The 19,253-nt window shown below is 41.0% G+C and overlaps 2 protein-coding genes across 12 annotated transcripts in view; both read left to right on the top strand.

The window, feature by feature from the left end:
- The window catches only part of IRAG1 (inositol 1,4,5-triphosphate receptor associated 1), a 60,612-nt gene extending 56,469 nt beyond the window's left edge, over positions 1–4,143 (top strand). For 10 of the 11 annotated variants that reach the window (XM_063397686.1, XM_063397680.1, XM_063397685.1 and 7 more), the window contains one exon: positions 786–4,143. In XM_063397686.1, coding sequence (XP_063253756.1) covers positions 786–1,026 — 241 coding nt within the window. In that variant the 3' untranslated portion in view covers positions 1,027–4,143. The remainder of the gene's footprint in view (positions 1–785) is intronic. The other variant, XM_063397688.1, reaches the window with a different exon arrangement.
- Positions 4,144–6,965: 2,822 nt separating this feature from the next.
- Positions 6,966–19,243, top strand: LYVE1 (lymphatic vessel endothelial hyaluronan receptor 1). Its single transcript, XM_063397676.1, has 6 exons — positions 6,966–7,265; positions 10,683–10,842; positions 10,924–11,063; positions 13,322–13,624; positions 14,380–14,458; positions 15,157–19,243. Exons 1-6 carry the CDS (start codon positions 7,187–7,189, stop codon positions 15,341–15,343), a joined length of 948 nt encoding a protein of 315 aa, XP_063253746.1. The 5' UTR covers positions 6,966–7,186; the 3' UTR covers positions 15,344–19,243.
- The last annotated feature ends 10 nt before the right edge of the window (positions 19,244–19,253 follow it).

The following is a 19,253-nucleotide window of genomic DNA, read 5'->3' as shown; positions in this document are numbered from 1 at the left end:
GTAGTTGCAAAATACAGAACTTTTGGTTTTGATATTTCAGTTAAAGCTGTATGTTGACATCAAGATGCTTCATCTTCATGGGGTTTGGTTCTGATTTGAGGTAAAAGAAGGCTCCACACAAGTTCCTTAGAAGCCAGCATGTGTCTCTGTGGACCTGGACTGCCTCATAAGGGTTGTAATTCAGGAATCTGAATTGGTGCCGTGTGTCATTCCTGTCACGAGAGTGACTCTGCATCCATCTGTACCCAGTGCTCTCTGTCTGTACATCACAAAGCAAGTAACATGTCCAACCCCAGGTTCAGACAGGGATCCTTACCTAATCTAGAAGATTTCATTTCCATTCCTTCACTATTTTAGCTATAAACATCTGTTAATGTGAGATTTCAGCCACCTCAGAGAGCAGCCATCTCATTAGTCATGACACCCTTGGGAAGAAATGTTTACCACATATTCCAATGTTTAAATTAGTTGATTAAGGGAAGAACAGTGCAGAATTTTACATGATATCAAGCTCTGAGATTTGCCAGCTGACAGGTGGGAGAAATAGGAGTCAAGTTTACAGTCTCCAACTGTCTCACAAATATTACTCATAAAGAATAGTTGGAGCTGGAATATCTGGGTGTACAGCTCTTCATAAAAGAACTTTACAGTTGGATTCTTCTTTGACAGGGTGTTTGTATTGGGAAAAAAATGATGTACCATCTACGACACCTTTCAAATTGAAAAGCCTAAGATAATAAATTTGCATTTGATTAATATGTAATAGCATTCTTTTTGTTTTACAGCAGACTTGAAGTCATCGTTAATTATTTATATATCCTGTACCCCAAACTGTGCAAACACTGGAATGTGGTGTGGCTCGTAGTGGCTGCAATAGTCACTTTTGCTGTGGTGTTGGGAATCTACCATTCCTACAACTCGTGTGATGAGAAGTCAGAGGCAGCTGAGGGGAAGGCCAGCTGTTCTGCAGCCCAGCAATATTCCTGGTGGAACTCAGGATTCCGGCAGGAGCAACGCGCGGAATAACGGCGGAACGAGCGCGCCCTTGTGACCCCTGAGCGAGTTTGTGTGTTAGGGCACCGTTGTTGAAGGTAGTGCTTAGGCATCCCTGTGCCTCTTCCACGCGATCCCTTAGGGAAGTGAGGTTCTCCACACCACCAGGTTTGGGATACAGGGTGAGCGTTCCTTGCCAATCTGATGAATAATCCTGGCTGTCCTCCCCTTGTAAAGGACTCGCACAAATAACGTGGCCTTGAGTCATGGGAAGGTTGTGGCAGTCATCAGCAACCTGCAAGACATTTAAAAGAATGATTTGCACAGGACACTGGCATTTTGAAGACCGTCATAAAACCTGCATTTGCAGTTAGTGCTTTGCTTTACGTTTCCTGAATTGATTGTTGATTGTTGAAGTACTAATTGCATTTAAGTCCTTTGGGTTTTAAGAGGCTAATTAATTTCCTTATTCATGACTATTGGGTAGAAATTGAAACACTTCCATGGAAGAATGTAATTATATTCTAAGACCAAATGCCTTCCTGCTGAAGTAATTTTATAAGAGGAATTATTTATCTGATTATGTAAATGGGATGCTAAGTACATGCATAAATGTGTTTTATGATATACTCTAAGAATGGGACCACCAGTTTTTATAAAGTTTTTATAAAATGGGATACTCAACAGAACCTAAAATGGGGTCTAGGTGGCACAGCTGATAGCATCCAGTAAGTCTGGGAATTTCTGATACATGAAAGTTTCCCAAAATTTATGTATTCCACTCAGGTCAGTACTGGTTACATCCAAAACTCGTAGCTGCCTGGAGAGGGTCCGTGTGCAAACACAGCAGGCTTGGACATGGGAAGCAATCTTCAACTCTTTATTGAAAAACAAAACAATAGCTCTTCAAACCTCTGTATAGAGGTGACCACACCAAGCAGACTCTGCCCTCCTGCTAACACTGGAAATAAGCATTCTGTGAGATCTGCAGCAGGAGCAGAGTTCTGAGAGAGCCAGAACCCAAGCAGTGCCTCTGAATCAGGCCGTGGTGGCAGTGAGGGCGTAGAAGAGCTCACTGTGTGTTTTCAGTAGTTAATTTTCAGACTCTGATGCCAAGACCAAAAGTGAGCTGATACACTTCCAAAGCTGAACTTGCCACATCAGGCTAGAATAATCTTTTGCCCAGGTTTTTTGCCAGTTCTGCCTATTTGGGAGTTGTGAGTTCTTACACAAGCATGTGAAAGCCTGAAATTGTTGGCCAAGCAATTAGAAAATGATGAAGCCATTACCTGTACAAAACCCAGCCCCTAGGGCTGAGACCAGAGTGTGTCACTGGAGGTGTGCCATTTGTACCTGCTGAGCAGCACTTCTGAGTGAAGGTGAACCGTGTTTGTCTTTCCATTGCTGTGTGGAATTATTTGCTGCAATAAATGCAAATCCAGTGTGACAATTGCACTCCTGTCCTGCATTCTCCTGGCATTTTCTGATTGAGAAATGGGTCTGTTTTCCAATGGAAGGATGAGAGTGTTATGAAGTACTGTGATTTCAGTTCCGATGCAGTCAATATTGTCCTGTCTTCTTTTGGTGGAAACACTGAACCTCAAGCTAACTATCAAAGAAAACAGGTTTCTAACTCAGTCAGAAATTTAATTCATATATCTGGCACTAGTAACAAGTAGTATCCTGCTGGTGAATTTTTGTTGGCCACATGTTTCTTAGGAAAAATTTATATGGAGAAAGAAAAAAAAAAATAAAAAAGCAGACCACTACCTTTTTTGGGGGGGTTGGGGAAGGCAGTCTATGTGCAATTAGGAGGGTTGTTTGTTTTTTCTTTAAGTATATATATTGAGGACTAGTGTGCTTAAGGAAGTTCAAAAAGGATAATGGGAAAGTGTGATTTGGTCTAAAATTGCAATTGGTAAAGAATAATTCAGAAGGTTTCTTGCAAATTACTTGGAGTCTGTTTGGTTCAGCTACAATTTCTGACTGTGAAGAACTACTGTGACCTTTCATATACTTTCAGTATTGGAAGAAACTTCTCAGTTGTTTCTTCAATACTTCTTTACTGAAATCAGCTTCTTTAACTTAATATTCCTTACAAATAACATTGGTAATTTAATAAGGCAACAAAATTAAAGGTCAAATAACATTGGTAATTTAATAAGGCAACAAAATTAAAGGTAAATACTCTATTCAGATTTCTCTATGCCAAAAATTATGGCACATATTTATGTGGTTGTGGAGATGTTGGGCTGCACTGAAGAAAAACAATTAACAGTGCCTGTAATTGAATAAATTTGTTTTTATTTACATCTGCACTGTTGTGAGTCCAGTAACAGATTTTAAGTACACGTGGAAAGTCATTGATATCAGCAGGACTCCCTAATTGCTTAGTGTTAAGCATGTGAAAAGGTCTCTGTGGTCAGTGGGTGAATGAGGTCTCCAGACTCTCTTCAAATTCAGCACTGGCTTTTTGTGGAATTAGTGCAAAGGGACAATTCCCATAAGGACTTGTACTGATTTGAACTGAACTTCTTGCATCTTTGAGCTAAGTATAATTTAGCCACAAATGAACTGAAAGAGGCAAGAGATGTTAATGGGGGTGCAAAAATGAAGGTAAAGTTTACTGAAAAACAATTGTTCTTTTTATAACTACTTTGAGCAAACTGTCCACTAAAAATAACAAACCACAATGACTAACAGCACACTAAATAGCTATGCTTATGTTTTTCAGTTATTTAATTAAAACACCTTTTGTTTAATAGGAAACTAGATTAAGCTCAAAACCTATTCTCAATACGATTTTATCTGTTGGATATTAGTTTGCTTTATCTGGGAAAAAAAAGCCAAACAACCTCTTCAGAGTTCAAAGATCACATCAGATAACAAGAAGCAGACCTATTATTTATGCTATTACCACTGAAATAGTTTTCTTGAGGTGCAATATTTATTTTTCTGCTTTAACAAGACACATTTATGATTTCTCCTGCACAGCACAAATGTTTCTAGCAAAAGGAATTTCAAAAGGGCACTATTTTTGTGTATCATATTTAAATCTGTAATATTGTAAGATTTTGCACAAGTGTGCTGGTATTGTACTGTATAGTATCACATACTTGAGTTTTGAAATAAAATTATGGTTTCAAAGTCTTCAGTGTTTTTTACCTTAAAGATCTGGGGTTGTTCTGTCTGTGTCCTCATGAAGTAAGTCCTGCCTGCCTACACTGTCACATGTTCCAAGGATCTTGCTCTTAGTGTTCCAGTTCTTCAGGAAAATGGAACAGAAGAGGAGAGCAAACTCCTCTGTGTGTCAGTGGAGAAAGTGTTTGGAAGCAGGGTCAAAGCATCTGAGAGAGGAAGCTGAAATATCCTGGACAGAGTTGAACTCCTGCTTCTGAGGGAGGCCACGTGTCATGGAGGAGGCCCAACGTGGGAAGCCCCAGGGGAAAATGTGAAACTCAGGGATTCTGAGCACAAGGTCAGGAGGCTTTGTTTGCTTCGTGTCCTTGTGAACTGGGGAGGTCTGGGAAGCCTGGGTCTTGTGGGGAGCAGACTGGCCTGGCCAGAGGGTACGAGTCAGCCCTCAAGTGCTGAATCTCTGATGCTCTCTGCCAGGGGACAAACTCGGGGACATCAACAACCTGGAAAGGAATTACTGTTTCCATGGAAAGACCCTGATATTGGTGTTTTCTACATGAACATTTTTTTTGTTTCCTCTACTGCTGTTCAGGTTTCAAGGTTCCTTTTGAAATTATTGTAGAGATGAGCTTATGTGTGTTCTGCCTTATCAAAAGTTTTCTGTTTAGCAACCCTCATCAGCATTTTAAAACAAGCTGATATAAAAGGCTGGGAATTTTCATATCTGTTACAATAAGTATTTAGGTCAAAGACTAATTAATCATTCAGTATAGGTCTGGTTTTTTTTTACCACACTGATTATGAAGAAGACACACCAAAAGGTTAAAGACCTTTTGTTCTGTTACAGTCCGGATAAGTGATCTTCCACGCAATTTTGAAACAGCTGAACTACAAAAAGAAGGAAACAGACGAAAGTTATTTCGGTCCTGCTTTGTCATTCTAGGATTCTTTTCTCCCTCTCCTAATCTGTAAGACCTTGTAAAGGAGCTCATATTTTTGTTTGGTGTTTCAAAGGTGTTAATCTCATTTTTACAGCTAAAAATCCTACTAAACATCAGGAGTTTGACTAAAGGAACTTGGCCACAGTGAGGATAGTAGGCATAAAATGTTAAGACCTGGCAGGTCAATTATCATACAATTTTAAAATGTCAGAAACCCAGCTATTTATTAGTTGTCGTGGAAGGAGATAATTAGCAGCTCAAGGTAAGTGTTTTTAATGGTAACATTTCATTTAATGTTCTCAGTATTTTACAGCCACAGTCTATAGTCCACGAGAGCTACAGAGGAACTAATAATTAGTTTCTGCTTCTACCTTGTGAATCCTCTTACAGCCTTCTTCAAGTGAGAGCTAAGTCTGATTCCAGTATCTGACACTGCCATTTGTAGAGGCAGGTAAGTACAGCACAAAAAGGGAGGGAACAGAAACTGGAGCTGGAACTTTGTCTGAAGATCTCATGGAGTTTTACCAAATTCAGTTGCACTGCCCAAACTCAACCCAGTTTTCCTTTCATCATTGCTAGTGGAGACATGATCTCTCTGAGCCCAGCGTTCTCCTCAGGCCCTGTAGGTGCCTGTCTGTGTTCCAGGGCACCAGCTACAAACCCTGGTGCATGCTGCTGCAGGAGATGTGCCTGTGTGCCATGAAAAGTTCATGCTCTCTCATCTATTAGCTGGGGACTTCCTAAATGCAAACCACAGTTAGAAGAGGTAGCTTTACACTCTCACACTTGTGTTTACAGGACTCTGCAAACAGCCTGGAGACACAGGACACAGATTGAACGTGATGTAAGGAAATCATACTGTGGCAAAAATAAAAAGACTGACACCATTCTGAACTGTAAAGCAGGTAAAGCAATTTATTGGTGAGTTTTGGCATTGGCAAGGCATCACATGCAGCCAGAGAGTGAGGCAGCAGGGGTTTCTTAGCTGAAAGAAAACTGGGAGCAGAGGCATAACTCTTCAAAAACATAAAATAACTGCAAAACATAAGGGATTAAACCATCTTCCATGTCCATTGCCAGCAGGAAAAGAAATGATTGGTTTATACCAGGGAATGGCTAAGTCAAGTTAGAGTAGGAAATACCTTGGAACTGTAAAGAACAGTGAGGCACTGAACAAGGACAGTAGGGGAAATGGTAGGAATCTGTCACTGGAAATCTTTGAGAACAGGTTAGACAAACATCTGTCAGGAATAACATAGATACAGCAGACATAATTGATACTGAAGGAATCAGCCCATCCTTTGCTCTGTGTTTATTGGAACCTCTGAACAAAAAATCTTTGCTAAGACTTCCTGAAGGTTTTCTAAGTTAGAACTCTGAGGATCATCTGTGTTTTGAATCAATCCATGGGACTCACTGTTTGCTGGAATGTCACAAAAGGTAGCAGTGATGGCACTGGCTGCCACCTCTGTACCTATGGTCTCACAAGGAATCCCATTTACAGCAGTGGATCTCCAAATCCCTTACAAAATAAATTTCATGTAACCTCTGTGTTATGGGAAATACTTTTACATTGGAACTCTAAAGAAAAAAACAAGTAAAACTACTCCATCAAGACAAATAGGACAGTGGGGAATGGATGCCCTTCCAGTTCCAATAAAAAGGAAAAATCTTGTGTGGCACATTGTGATACAATAGAAGATTTGCTTTATTTACCAGATGAATGGGCAACATGAATAATGATCTGTTCATCAGTTAAACAGGAAAAAATAGCAAAAGAAAAACCTCTTCCTAAGTGTTTACTGACTTAGCAGTCTAGCAGCCTTATCTCCCTTCCTCAGCCGTGCTTTCTGAATCAGCAGCAGTGAAGTTTTCAGGCAGCCCCACATGAAAGCAGTGGAAAGGGTGATGAGGGATTTCCGGCCGTGACCTCGCCCTGCAGGGGGACAGGCGCTGCTCTGCCACTCTCTCTGTGAAGCACTGCAGTGACAGCTCAAGTTGCTTTCCAGAAGTCATCTCATCACCTGACAGCATCCAGTACCTTAACTTTCCTTAGCACAGGAGACAACCTGCCTTGAATTTCCTGCTTTTCTGAGCTTTCCAACCTGGTGGCAATGGCAAATGATCTTGGAGTTACCTCAGTGTCTTTCATCTGGGTTATGACATCCCTGGCTCAAAATTACTTTGTAACAGGTATGTAAAGTCATACTTTTTAAAAACACTTTTTAAAGTGTTAAGTTTAAAGTTTAAAGTGTTTTTAAAGTTATGCTTTTTACTTTTACTTGAAAAAAGTAGCTGGGTTTGCAAACAGAGATGTGGGGAAGGAGCATGTGTGAATGTGTTTCTGGCAGAGGAAACCACAGGGCTGTGAGAATACAGTGCAACCAAAACTGGCATATAGGGAAACTTTGACTGTTGGTGAAAATGCTGACGCCTTTTTATCCAAATGCCACAGAACTGCTTGTTTTAAAGATCTGGAATCTCATTTAGGATTGCTCAGATCAATTGAAATGTAACTTTATTGTGTATTATTTTAAATATCAGAGCAAAGTTTTGTACAGTCCTCAGAGAGCAGAACATGAGACAGTTCTCTTTGAAATTCCACCATCAGCTTGACAGAATCCATCCTAACTGCAGCAGCTGATGGTATATCTGCAGGTGCTCAGTGCCCACCAGAAGTCTGGCTTCACTGTTTTCCAAGGAGTTAATGCTTGTTCTGTTTATGTTAAAGAACATATACTATTACTGCAGGCAATTGATTTTCTCACCTACTGAAAGACCTCAGGACTGAGTGAATTAGATGCTCAAGTCCTGTTGAAATTCCAAAGGATTGGAGTACCTAACAACAGACGTGTCCTCCAGCAGAACCAACACTGTACAATTTGCACTGGGGAGCTGGAGGAGGTGCCTTCCTTGGGACACCTCCTCAGGCACTCTCATGGCTCCAAGAGCTCCAGTCAAGCTCAGAGCTGGTCTCCAGCTGTGTCTTGGAGCTGTTTGTGGCGTGTCCTGTCCCCTCCTGTAGTGATTTGCTGACTGGGCTTCACAAATGTACTCTGGGTTTAGGCTGTAGCTTTGTCTCCAGGACAGGCTTTTCAGGCATGTGTGGAACCATCTCCTGCTGTTCCCAAATGCATTTTCTGGATGTCTGGCTCGTTGTCTTGCTCTCTGGGGCTGGCAGTGAGACCTGCCAGTGTCCCCACTGTGGTGTCCTGCTTGGTGAGGGCACAGCCCTGCCTGTCACCCTCTGCTCCTGCCCCTTTCCTTGTGGAACAGCCTCGTGCCTGCTGCTCCCTGACAGCAGCAGCCAAAGGGAGCTCTAATAAATCACAGTGAAGGTTAGACACAAGGCAAAGAGAAAAACAACAGCTTCCCCCCAAAAAAAGCTAAAAGGGAACTAATACACAACAAGGCCAACATCCACAGCTTACAAAAACAACTTTTTTCTTCCTGTTCTATCCACAGTCTACAAAAACTGAGCTATTTTCATCCTGTTCTATGGTAACTTTGTCTTGCTGTGAGATTCTTCTGTCTAGGTCTTCCCACTTATTTCACTGAACCCACTTTTTAACTCAAGGCCAAAATACTGAGCAGAATGTGCCAGGACTAGGTTACCTAAATAAAGCAGAGCTTAAAGTACAGCTGTGTGCAGCTCATGGACCAAAAAGGATAATGTACTTCTAAAGGATTAGTGCACAAACTCAGTCATCTTTAAACAGAGTTCAGAGGTAATTTAAGAAGCAATGAAGAGGCTTGAAGAGGCCTGTGTTCTCTTTTTGGATTCCTTCCTCACAGTGTGAAATTCATAACTTTTACAAATTGTATCATGCACATCACTGTTTCCTTTTAAAAGACCTACCAAATTTGAAGACACAACTTTGGTCTACATCCTACAGTCACTTTTCTTATAATTTGCAAGTTTCTGGTACTGAGTTTCTATATTATGCTGTGCATCTATCATGCAATACACATGTGAAAATATTTGTCCTGTAATTGAATGACTGAGTGTAGCAGTTCACAAGCACCTAGGTAATTTTCAAAGATTTCATTAAATTCCTTTCAGTCAGCTGCTCAGCTTTATTTGGAATTTGTAAAGTTGGTTATTGAGAAGCTTCCTTTCTCAACATTATGTTTTTTAAAAGTTGTATTGGCTCAAATAGGGAAAAATAGAGAAATAATAGATTAAATAAGGTAAAGTTGAAGTTCTTAATAACAGCACACACAGCTTCATTTAGCAAAAGGGCTTCTCTGCATCCCCCTGCAATGTATTTGGGCTTGACTTAGGTTCAGGTCAGAGCTGGATGCAGCCACAGTTTGTCTGTGGGCACTGCTCAAGGGTCCAGTGGCTTTCCCTCTCTGCTGAGATAAAGCCACCTGATTCAAAGATCCCTCTTCCAAATATTTAAACTAGGTGTAAGCACAGCAGAGGTGCATTATTTACCAAAAGCCATTTCCAGCCCCACCAAATCCAGTGGGAGCAGGAGCTGAAAGCCTGTCTGGTTTCTTAGCACTCCACACTAGCTCAGTCACCTTTTGTCCCCTTCTCATCACAAGAGTGGCTTGGCTGCCACTTCTATCTTTTCATTCATAAAAATTCAGTTTAACTTGTCTTGTTAAGAAGTCATGGGGTGGATTTGGAGGCATCACTTCATCCTGCCTTGAGAGTTTATGGACTGCCTGTGTTCTGAAGCACAGATTTTCTGAAATATTCATTGGTGTACAGACCTAGTGAATACAGTCTGACAAACATACTGAGCAAGGAAGTAACAGCTGTGCCTGCTGACCTGTCTGCAATGAAATGCTGAAACATTTCATTTCACAGGGCAATTACTGTATGTAAATCCAAAAGAATTTTTTTTTCCAGTAAATGTTCCCACTAAAATATGGAGGCAAAGTAGCAGTACCCGTGTTCCTTATTTGTGCTAAATCCTGAATTTTGTGCTATGCCCTTACCACAGATGAGAAGGAAGAGCAGGTGTAACCTGAGCTGTGCACTTGCTGGTGCAGGTGTCACAAAGAGTGTGCCAGCTGTGGCTGTTTAAAAAGCTGCATGAAGTGCCTGGAAAAGTGTTAAATTCACCTGGCCTTTCTCCTCTTTTCCTGCTCCCTGCCAAACACAGTAAATGGAACACTCGACAGTGGCTGGGGGATGGAAGCCTCATGCCAAGCTAGAAAAAAGAGTTTAGGAAGAATAAGGAACATCAGAACTTATACAATCTTTTTATTTTCTTATTGCTATATTAATTCCATGAAAAAAAATGTGTAACTCCTTTGCTGTTAAGTACTTTACCATCTTGATAAGAAGGGTGTGATAACAGAATCAATGCCTTGGTGCAACAGCTAACTTGAATTTATTTTTAAAAGGAAAAGAGAGAAAAACAGGCTGTATATGCATTTAGTCCAATGACAGTCAAACCTCTTGAAATCCCAGACTATTATGTTTAAAAAAATTATATTTTTAAAATGTTTTTTATGCTCAAAATTAGTTTTCTGCTGTCCTCAAGCTGGAGACCTTAAAAAATGTTCAATTCAGTTGATCTTAAATGCTTCATGAGGAATAAATGTTAATACTCAAATACTAACCTTGACTCTCTGATGGCTTAATTCCAGGTTCCATTAATTCCCCTTGCAGGATCAAGGGTATAGGAATTTATCTTGATAAGAAAGCGAATTTCTCAGAAGCAAGTAATGGATGCAATCAATTCAATCTACAGCTGGCAAGTAAAAAACAAGTGGAAGAGGCTCTGAAACATGGCTTTGAAACATGCAAGTATGTTTAGTGACCAGCTTCACACACAGCTGAGGCTGCTGCGAAATCCCATACTAAAAGCACTGATGCTTTTTATTGCAGCTATGGGTGGGTGAGAGAAGGATTTGCTGTTATTCCTCGGATAACATCCAACCCCAAATGTGGTCAGGGAAAAACTGGAATAGCACAATGGAATGTTGGCCATGAAAAAAAATTTCATCTCTACTGCTTCAATTCCTCAGGTGTGTAAGCATGACAACTATCTTTTCTGTGTTTTGGCTTATATTAGGTTTTTTTAAATCTGCATTAAAGAATCATAAAAGTGAATAATTTCCTAGAATCTGTTGACCCTTTCCCCCCAGTCCTAAACCTTGTCAAGCTGTTCTTAGCTCTGAAGCTTCCAAGAAATGCAAGAGGTGAATTCAGTTTATCCCAATTAATAATTTGGTGCTGCCATGAAAGCTCTTGAAGAAGAGTTTTACCATTCTGTAGTGTTGATACAGTGCTCTCTTAATATGTTTTGATTATTTAGGCATGATAATTTAAAAGAGAGTGATTGAATCTTTAACCAGGGTGTCTCTGTGTGGTGTGTCTGGTCTTGCAAAAAGGCCAAGAGTGGGGCACTTCAGGAATATTGGAATTTTTTTTTAATAAAGGGAAGTCTGTGTATTAAGCCAAATTAAATTATAAGCCACAACTGCTAAGAGACCATAAAATAATAAGATTGCCAATCAGTAAAATCCAACAGCTCTTTTTAATTTGCATCACCCTAGGTGTGAAAAGAGCTGCCCTTCCCCTCACTGGCTCTTTACAGATCAAAGATCCAACAGTAGAACTTGGGCCTTGATATAAGTTAGATCTCAGCTCAAAAGATCAATATTGTTTCTTAATGGCTTTGTGGTATGAACTAAAAATAAGTAACTAGAGATGTTGTTTTCCTACTTGTGTCCTGTATCTATGGTTATAACATAACAAATAGCAACAAATAACATCCCAGCAATTAGACCAAATCAAGGACTACTTCATTACTTAAAATCAGTTCCTAGACTTTGCCAATGTGTTTTAGATAACAAGAACAAGAGAACATGTAAAAAAGCTTGAAAGTTTTTAGGAACATTGTGCGAACAAGGGTTGGAAAGCAGGAGAAAGATGGAGAGGCAGGATATGACCTTTACAAAGGTGCAAAGACCTGAGAGCCTGCCTGGTGACTGTGAACACTGCAGGTTCCAGAGAGGCTGAGGATGAAGCTGTAGAGAGAAGGCCCATGCAACGTGGTGTTCCACTGCATGAAATGAGGGTTATTCTGCATCAAAAGTGCTGGGTACATTTTGGGTAATGCTGAAGAGGCTACAAGTAACTCCAAGTTATTTGCCTTTTTTTTTTTTTTTTTCTTTAATTAAAAGAAAATAAATACATATATACTGTTGGAGTATGTGAAGAAAGCCAAGCTTGGTCAGTGGTTAGAAAACCACTTAATGTGTATTTCATGTTGAGATGATTCTGCAGTCCTTTATCTTAATTTCCAAACTGTTGCCTGTTGGTGGGCATTTCCTTCCATTTCATTCCGCAATATTTGTCAGAGGCTCGCTTTTTCAACTTTCTTGTGCCAGAAAACTTGCCAAAAACTCTGAAAAACCATAGTGGAAAAAGTGTCAAGCCCTTGCCCTTTGGCATTTGGTTCTGTGAAGGTGACTGCGTCATCAGCTTCCCGTGGGGATTCGCTTGGAAAACAGCAGATCCATCGTTTCCCTGTTGTTTGTGTTGTAACCTGGTGTTACTTTAGTGAAATGTTTATGGCTTTACAGAACACAGAACTTCACTTGCAAAGCAGAATTTGCTCTTTTTCACAGGAGCCTGATTCAGAACTCAGCTTTTCCAAGTCTATATAAAACTTGACTTGCACCTACATTTCTATACAGACAACATCAGCTTCTATTAAATGACTTAATTTCTGGAAATTACTTACTTTTCTTCAAACCTCAAGTTTTTTACTTCCTATCCTCTCCTCCCCACTTAGAATCAAATCCCTTTATCTCACACTGATTTATTTGAAACTTTTATGGGCTACATTTTTTACAGGAAATAAAATTAATTTTCCAAGTAGCAACAGTACATGCATATATTTTGAACACATATATAATATAATATAATTGAAATATTTTTGAATCTTGAATCTGCAGTTAAGCTTCCTGCTTTGTGGGAGGTTATACTGTTGGGTTTTAAGTGCAGTTTTCATGAGGAATATAGTCATTGGTAAGGAATCATAAAACGAGTACCACACTTGCTCAAAGGAGTGTGTAACTATGTGAGTAATGATAAAAGCCAGGTTGTAACCACATATTTGAAATAGGAGTGCCTGGTTTGGGTAAAGCGTTTGTGAACAAAAAAATAATGATTTCCAGAAGAGAAGGACTGAGGAACAATTTCAATAAATGTGTGTGCAGTAAGTACAAAACTGGCATCCAACACCACTTTCATGTATTTCTTTTCCCTGCTGCAGATGTCTGGATTAACTCATGTCAGCCAGACCCAACTACAACCACATTTCCTTCATTAACTGCATCAAGGGACTTCACTGCATCTTCAGCCTCTGCTGTGACTGAGAACATCACAGCAGTGCCCCCTGTGACTGTGACTGGGTCAGAACAATTCCTGAAAAAGAGATTTCGTGTGGTCTGTGTGACTGAAACGATCCCGCCAACAGAGGGGCCCACCACAGCACTGCCAGAGGAGCACTGGCCCACTGACCCTCCCAGGCACACTCCCCACCTGGCCTTTAAGAATGATGCTGTTGTTTTTGGAGGTAAAGGCCTTGTGTGGCAGTTATTGAATGAAAATTCAATGATGTAGAAGTTAGTAGTCAAACTGTTCACTGCTCTTTTTGTTTGCTGCTCCACTGTCCATTTTGATACAGCTGACCCTGGAGGCAGAATAGGAGTGTTATGGTTTTGCAGAACAAAGCTTATAGGGCAGAGGATTTTAAAACAGTTTTTAAGCAGAACTAAGATCTGATTTTATACCCTATGATAAATTTCAATATGTAAGTTCATTGTGGTTAATGTGATTTGGGGTAAATAAATTTCTGAAAAAATCTTGGCAAACACTCTCAGTGTCATGGAAAACTCACCAGGCTCTTAAAACCAAAAGAAGCCAAGAAAGTTTTAACGAGAATTGTTCTCAAGATATGAGGTGTGAGTAAGCAATCCTAATACACAGCAGTGGAGAAACAGACTAAGTATGAAGAAAAGCATGCTTTCTGTAAGGATAGTCCATCACAAGAAGGTGTTCTTTAAGTAGTTTGTAAAAAGCCTCCAATTAGCAGATTAGACAAATACCTGTCAGGGATGGCATAAATACCAATTTTAGTCTACTCTGAAAGAAATGAGCAGGAGTAACTCACCTTTTGACCTTCCTAATATTCTATTCTTTAATTCATGTGTATGCAGTCTTATACTAGGCTGGTTTTAGAAGAATCCAGATTTTTGCTCTCAAGCCTTCAGAACATCAGCTTTAAGTACATAACTACAAACTCTGTGCTTATATCACTTTTATCTCCAGGTATACCCACTGCACTTCTTGTACTGGCCCTCATCTTCTTCATTATTTCAGTTGTTCTAGCAGTCTGTTATATCAAAAAGTAAGTTGCTTTTTTCTCTCTGTCTTGGACTGAATTAACTCCTGGAGTGCAATCACTGAATATTTAAAATATACAAAAGAGTAGAGAAGTAATGATGATGACATAATAGTGTTGCACAAATTTAAAAGATCTTAAACCCTGTTTTTATGCAGATAAGTTTGTTGTTGCTGTTGCCACTCCCTGCTTTAGACAAAATAGACAAAAAAATTTGCCTATTTTTAGTTGGTTGACCATGCCTAGTTGAGTTGGTCAACCATTTCCAAGTGTGTCAAAATAGCAACACTGAAATGTGCATCTGCTTGTACATAAACCTGTTTATGCAGCTTTATCCTTCTTTTTTCTCTCTGTTACACTCAAGGTGAAAGTTTTTATTATTGCACTATGATTTTGCTCAGAAAAGAATAATTGTTGAATTCATTTGTCAAACTTAGGCCTTCAATACAGTGCATCATTAAAGTGCTGCTAAAAAGTGTGCAGTTCTCACACCCTAGCCCAGCCAGCTTCAACAATGTGTACCACAAACCCTAAACATACATTGTCCGTTTTTTAAAAAAAATACCAAAATACTTCTTTAGATAGTATGCCACTATCCTCTGAGAGACTTCTCCTTCAGTATGATAATTTAATTCTAGCTGTTTGAGTGATACTACCAAACTGTGTCAGTATTTCTGCTTTACTATCTTCTTTTCTTTTTAAAGGTACAAGAAAACCTTGCCATTTTTAAACAAGAATCAGCCAAAAGAAACAGTTGTAACTACTGCTCTCAAGGAGACAAAATCAAATGACCAAACACCTGAGAAGGAAACACAGAATAATGGAAATAAGGCAGAAGAATGTAAAAGTAAGCCTGAGGCCACAGTGAAATGTCTAGAAGCAGAAGTTTAAAGGAAAGAATGTACAGTTCCTGATGAAAATATAAAATGAAGCAGAACTTAGCAGTGCTTTTAAACATAAGTGATTGTAAATACTCTTATTTTCTCTATCTTTAACATATGAAACCTTGTTTTTTAATAATTACATCTGTGGCAACAAATATTCTTGCAGAAGAACATGGTATCTTATTTACTTGAAATAAATTCTACAAATCCATAGTACAGCTCATTTCTCATCTTTAATGAAGAAGCAATTAGGGATATGCTATTAACAAGATGCACTACATTAACTATTTGCATGGAATTCAGATCAATATATAACAAAAAGGTTTGGATATCTGGCTGGAGGATGTCTGCTAGCCTAATGCCTAAAATAAAATGCTGATGCTGTAGTTCTTCCTCATGTAGATTAGCTTATTTCCATTCAGTAGTTGCATGCTGCTTTTAAAAATGTTTACAAACAGGAGAAACAGTTCTGTTTACAAGGGAGTAAAAAAGAATTAACCCATTGTCATTCAAGTGCCCAAGGAAGGGTACAAAATGCTGATGTTTATATATAAATATATATATATTTACAGCAATAACTTACTTAAATACCTTCATTGTATCATAGTTTACTGTTTTATTTATTGAAACCATTATCATTCTTCCACATCAGATATTTGACAGAGGGGGACAAAAAAACCCTGAACAAGACTTACACTGGAGATCTTTTGTGTGTATTTAAGTGTGGCTTTCATAATAAAGAACTCAGGTGGCCTGAGATGTCTACAGTACTCCCTAAAAAATAAACTGTGGTGGTTATGTTTGTCTGGACAATTTATTCTCTTGAAAACTGTCTCATAGTAAAAAGAATTCATATAACCTTAATGTTACAGAAGTAATTAGTGGTTATAAAATAACAACACAAATATTTTCCTGAATAAAGAATTGAGGTAACTTCTCTTTATGTGTGAAGGAGGTTGTTATGCTAAAAGAAGATTTTTCCTTCATCAGGCAGCTTGAAAAACATAGTCTTAAATAAAAAGAATAAATATTAAAATAGCAATAGAAGTGCTCACCTATATTGTGTTTTCAGCAGTGTACTGGATACTGGGTTATGAATGTCAATATTTTCCATTCACATAAATTTTAAAATGCCCAGTGTTTTTACATTCCACTAGTCATGATTTATAGTGTATTTCTAACATCGTGCTTAGAGATTCCCTGGGTTGGTGTTTTGTGGGGTGTTTGTTTGTGGTTTTTTGGGTGGTTCTTCTTTTTTTTTTTTGGATAGTTTAGAAATATTTTATGGTTCTAAGTGATTCAGTACAGCTCTAAAAACTGCTCATTTCAGATGTCCAGCAGCAGAATTTTAGCAGAAAAACGTGCAACAGAGGACAGCACTAGATACAGCTTTGCCAGGCAGTTAAGTGACTCCTCTCCTTGCAAAACATGACAGTAACCCCTTGTATCCTGAATGGAAGTGCTCTGTGAGGAGCAGACAGCACAAGGCCACCAGGAACAGCCACAGGGGCCAGAGTAGCAAATGGGCCTAAGGACACAGCAAATGTGGTGGATTCCAGGTAGTTTGGGAAATGTTTTAAATCTCCCTTCTGCCTCTCTTTTCCATGTTTTAGAGATGAGAAATTACCTGTTCCTCTCTTCCCTACAACTAAGTGAGAATTATAATGTTGCTTCTCTTTTAGAGCTAAATAAGGGTGCTTTCTTTCCCCCTGAAGTGTTTACTTGCTAAAAAAAAATCGATCCTCTTTTAATAAGACATTGCCTTAACCTTTAAGTGTCTTATTTTATAATGTACCTTAAAAACTCAGCTTCCATCCCGTCCTTCCCACTGATTCCTGACCAGAGGACATGGTTTGATCTGCCCCTCCATTCCACTGCACAATTTCTGCCAACACCACAAGGGCTAAAGGAGCTGCTCTGTATGAAATAAAGGCAGCTCTAAGTGCTCATCAACAACTGCTCTATTTGATATTTTCTCTGTGTAGTGAGAACTACTCAGCCACAATGGAATTGGAAAGTACAGAACATTCCTGCTCATTGTTTAATGGAATTGCAAGGGCTGCACTACTACAACCTAAGCAGGAAACATTTATTTAAGTACCTAGACCAAGAGTGTCAAACACGAAACCCTTAACTAGAGGTAGCAGAAACTTAAGAGAAACTCTTTATTATGTTTCTGATTTTTCTCAAGTGTTGTGCTTTTTTTTTTTTTAACAAGACCTCAACAGTTCTGAAGCTCCTTGACGTGCCAGAGCTGCTCAAGCACCTTGGACCAGTAACTCATCCCACCGAGCAGGAGAGCACAGTCCGTGTTTGCCACTTGTGCTAACACCACTCAGCTTCCCACACTGAGGCTCCAGATGTTAGCTGACCTCAGGCAAAAGGGCTGCTTGGCCTGCAGGAAATACACCAAGGTTTCCAGTCCAGCCCAGTCCCTGTCAGGAATATTGGAATGCCTTTGGCGTGGGAAGTACGTGTGGCCATGTGTGAACAGAGGCGGGCAGGAAGGGGAAGTACTACTCCTTTTCTCCTCTTTAAATTAAGGGGGGAAAAAAAAGGACTGGAATTAAATATTGCAGCATCAGGATGTGGATGACCCAGAGGATGTTCTAGGATGTCTGTTTCTCAATGGCTTGTTGTCCTTTCTGGGTGCAGGGGTTTTTTTGTGAAAAGGTCAGTGAGCATTGACCTTTGGCACTCACATCCACCGCCCACATCCTCCCTGCAGCCGGGATTTGCACCAGCAGCTGTGGCCTCGGATGATCCCTGAGACTGCATCGAGCATCATTTAAATCACTATTTAATAGAACTCATAGTTGGGAGTGAAGGCACAGTGAGCCCCAGGCAGTGCAGCACTGAGTGTGCGTCTGCTGAGGGTGCAGCAAGGTGAAAAGTGATCCTGTTTTTGTCAGTCCAGGTATTACAGAGTGTTTTTAAAATAAACCAACTCTATACAGCACTTCTGCTGTGTGTTAGAATGGATAAGAGTGTGGCCAGCAGGGCAGTGATTGTCCCTCTTTACTGGGCACTGTGAGCCCACGCCCCGAGTGCTGTGCCCAGTTCTGGGCTCCTTAGGAAGGACAGTGAAGGGCTGGAGCAAGTCCAGAGAGGGGCAATGGAGCTGGGAAAGGGTCGGGAGCACAGCTATGATGAAGGAGCCTGGGGAAAAGGAGGCTCAGGGATGACCTTATCACACTCCAAAGCTGCCTGAACGGAGGCTGTAACCTGGAAGGGGTCGGTGTCTCCTCCCAGGAAAGCAGCGACAGCATGAGAGGACACAGGCTGTGCCCGGGGAGGCTCAGGTCAGGGTTAGGGACAACAGCAGGGATTTCTTCACAGAAAGGTTGATCAGAAATGGAAATGGGCTGCCTAGGGAAGTGCTGCAGTCACCGTCCCTGGAGGAGCTAAGGAACGACTGGATGTGGCACTCAGCGCCGCGGTCTAATTGACACGGTCGTGTCCGGTTATAGTTTGGACGCGATGATCTCAGAGGTCTTTTCCAACCTGACTGTGGGATTCCATGGGTGTTCTGTCGCTCCGCTCAGCGACAACGCCAGCGCCGCCTGCCCTGCGTGCAGTGGCCTTACAGCCGGAGGGAAGGACGAGGAGGGTTGTGAGCGGCACGGCAGAACCGCCTCGGGCCCCGCTCCGGGCCCCGCTCCCGGCCCCGCTCCGGGCCCCGCTCCGGGCCCCGCTCCGGGCCCCGCTCCCGGCCCCGCTCCGGGCGCCGCTCCCGGCCCCGCTCCGGGCGCCGCTCCGGGCCCCGCTCCGGGCCCCGCTCCGGGCCCCGCTCCCGGCCCCGCTCCGGGCCCCGCTCCCGGCCCCGCTCCCGGCCCCGCTCCCGGCCCCGCTCCCGGCCCCGCTCCGGGCCCCGCTCCCGGCCCCGCTCCGGGCCCCGCTCCGGGCCCCGCTCCCGG

Source organism: Prinia subflava, chromosome 5 (assembly GCF_021018805.1).
Source record: "Prinia subflava isolate CZ2003 ecotype Zambia chromosome 5, Cam_Psub_1.2, whole genome shotgun sequence".
Classification (NCBI taxonomy): Eukaryota; Metazoa; Chordata; class Aves; order Passeriformes; family Cisticolidae; genus Prinia; species Prinia subflava.
Note: the sequence above shows the minus strand (reverse complement) of the source record. Positions and strands in the feature narration are given on the sequence as shown.

Coding starts and splice junctions, on each gene's coding strand:
- LYVE1 (XM_063397676.1), top strand. CDS start 7,187: ATGGCAAATGATCTTGGAGTTACCTCAGTGTCTTTCATCTGGGTTATG. Junction 10,843..10,923: donor CATGGCTTTGAAACATGCAA/GTATGTTTAGTG, acceptor TTTTTATTGCAG/CTATGGGTGGGTGAGAGAAG. Junction 14,459..15,156: donor GCAGTCTGTTATATCAAAAA/GTAAGTTGCTTT, acceptor TTCTTTTTAAAG/GTACAAGAAAACCTTGCCAT.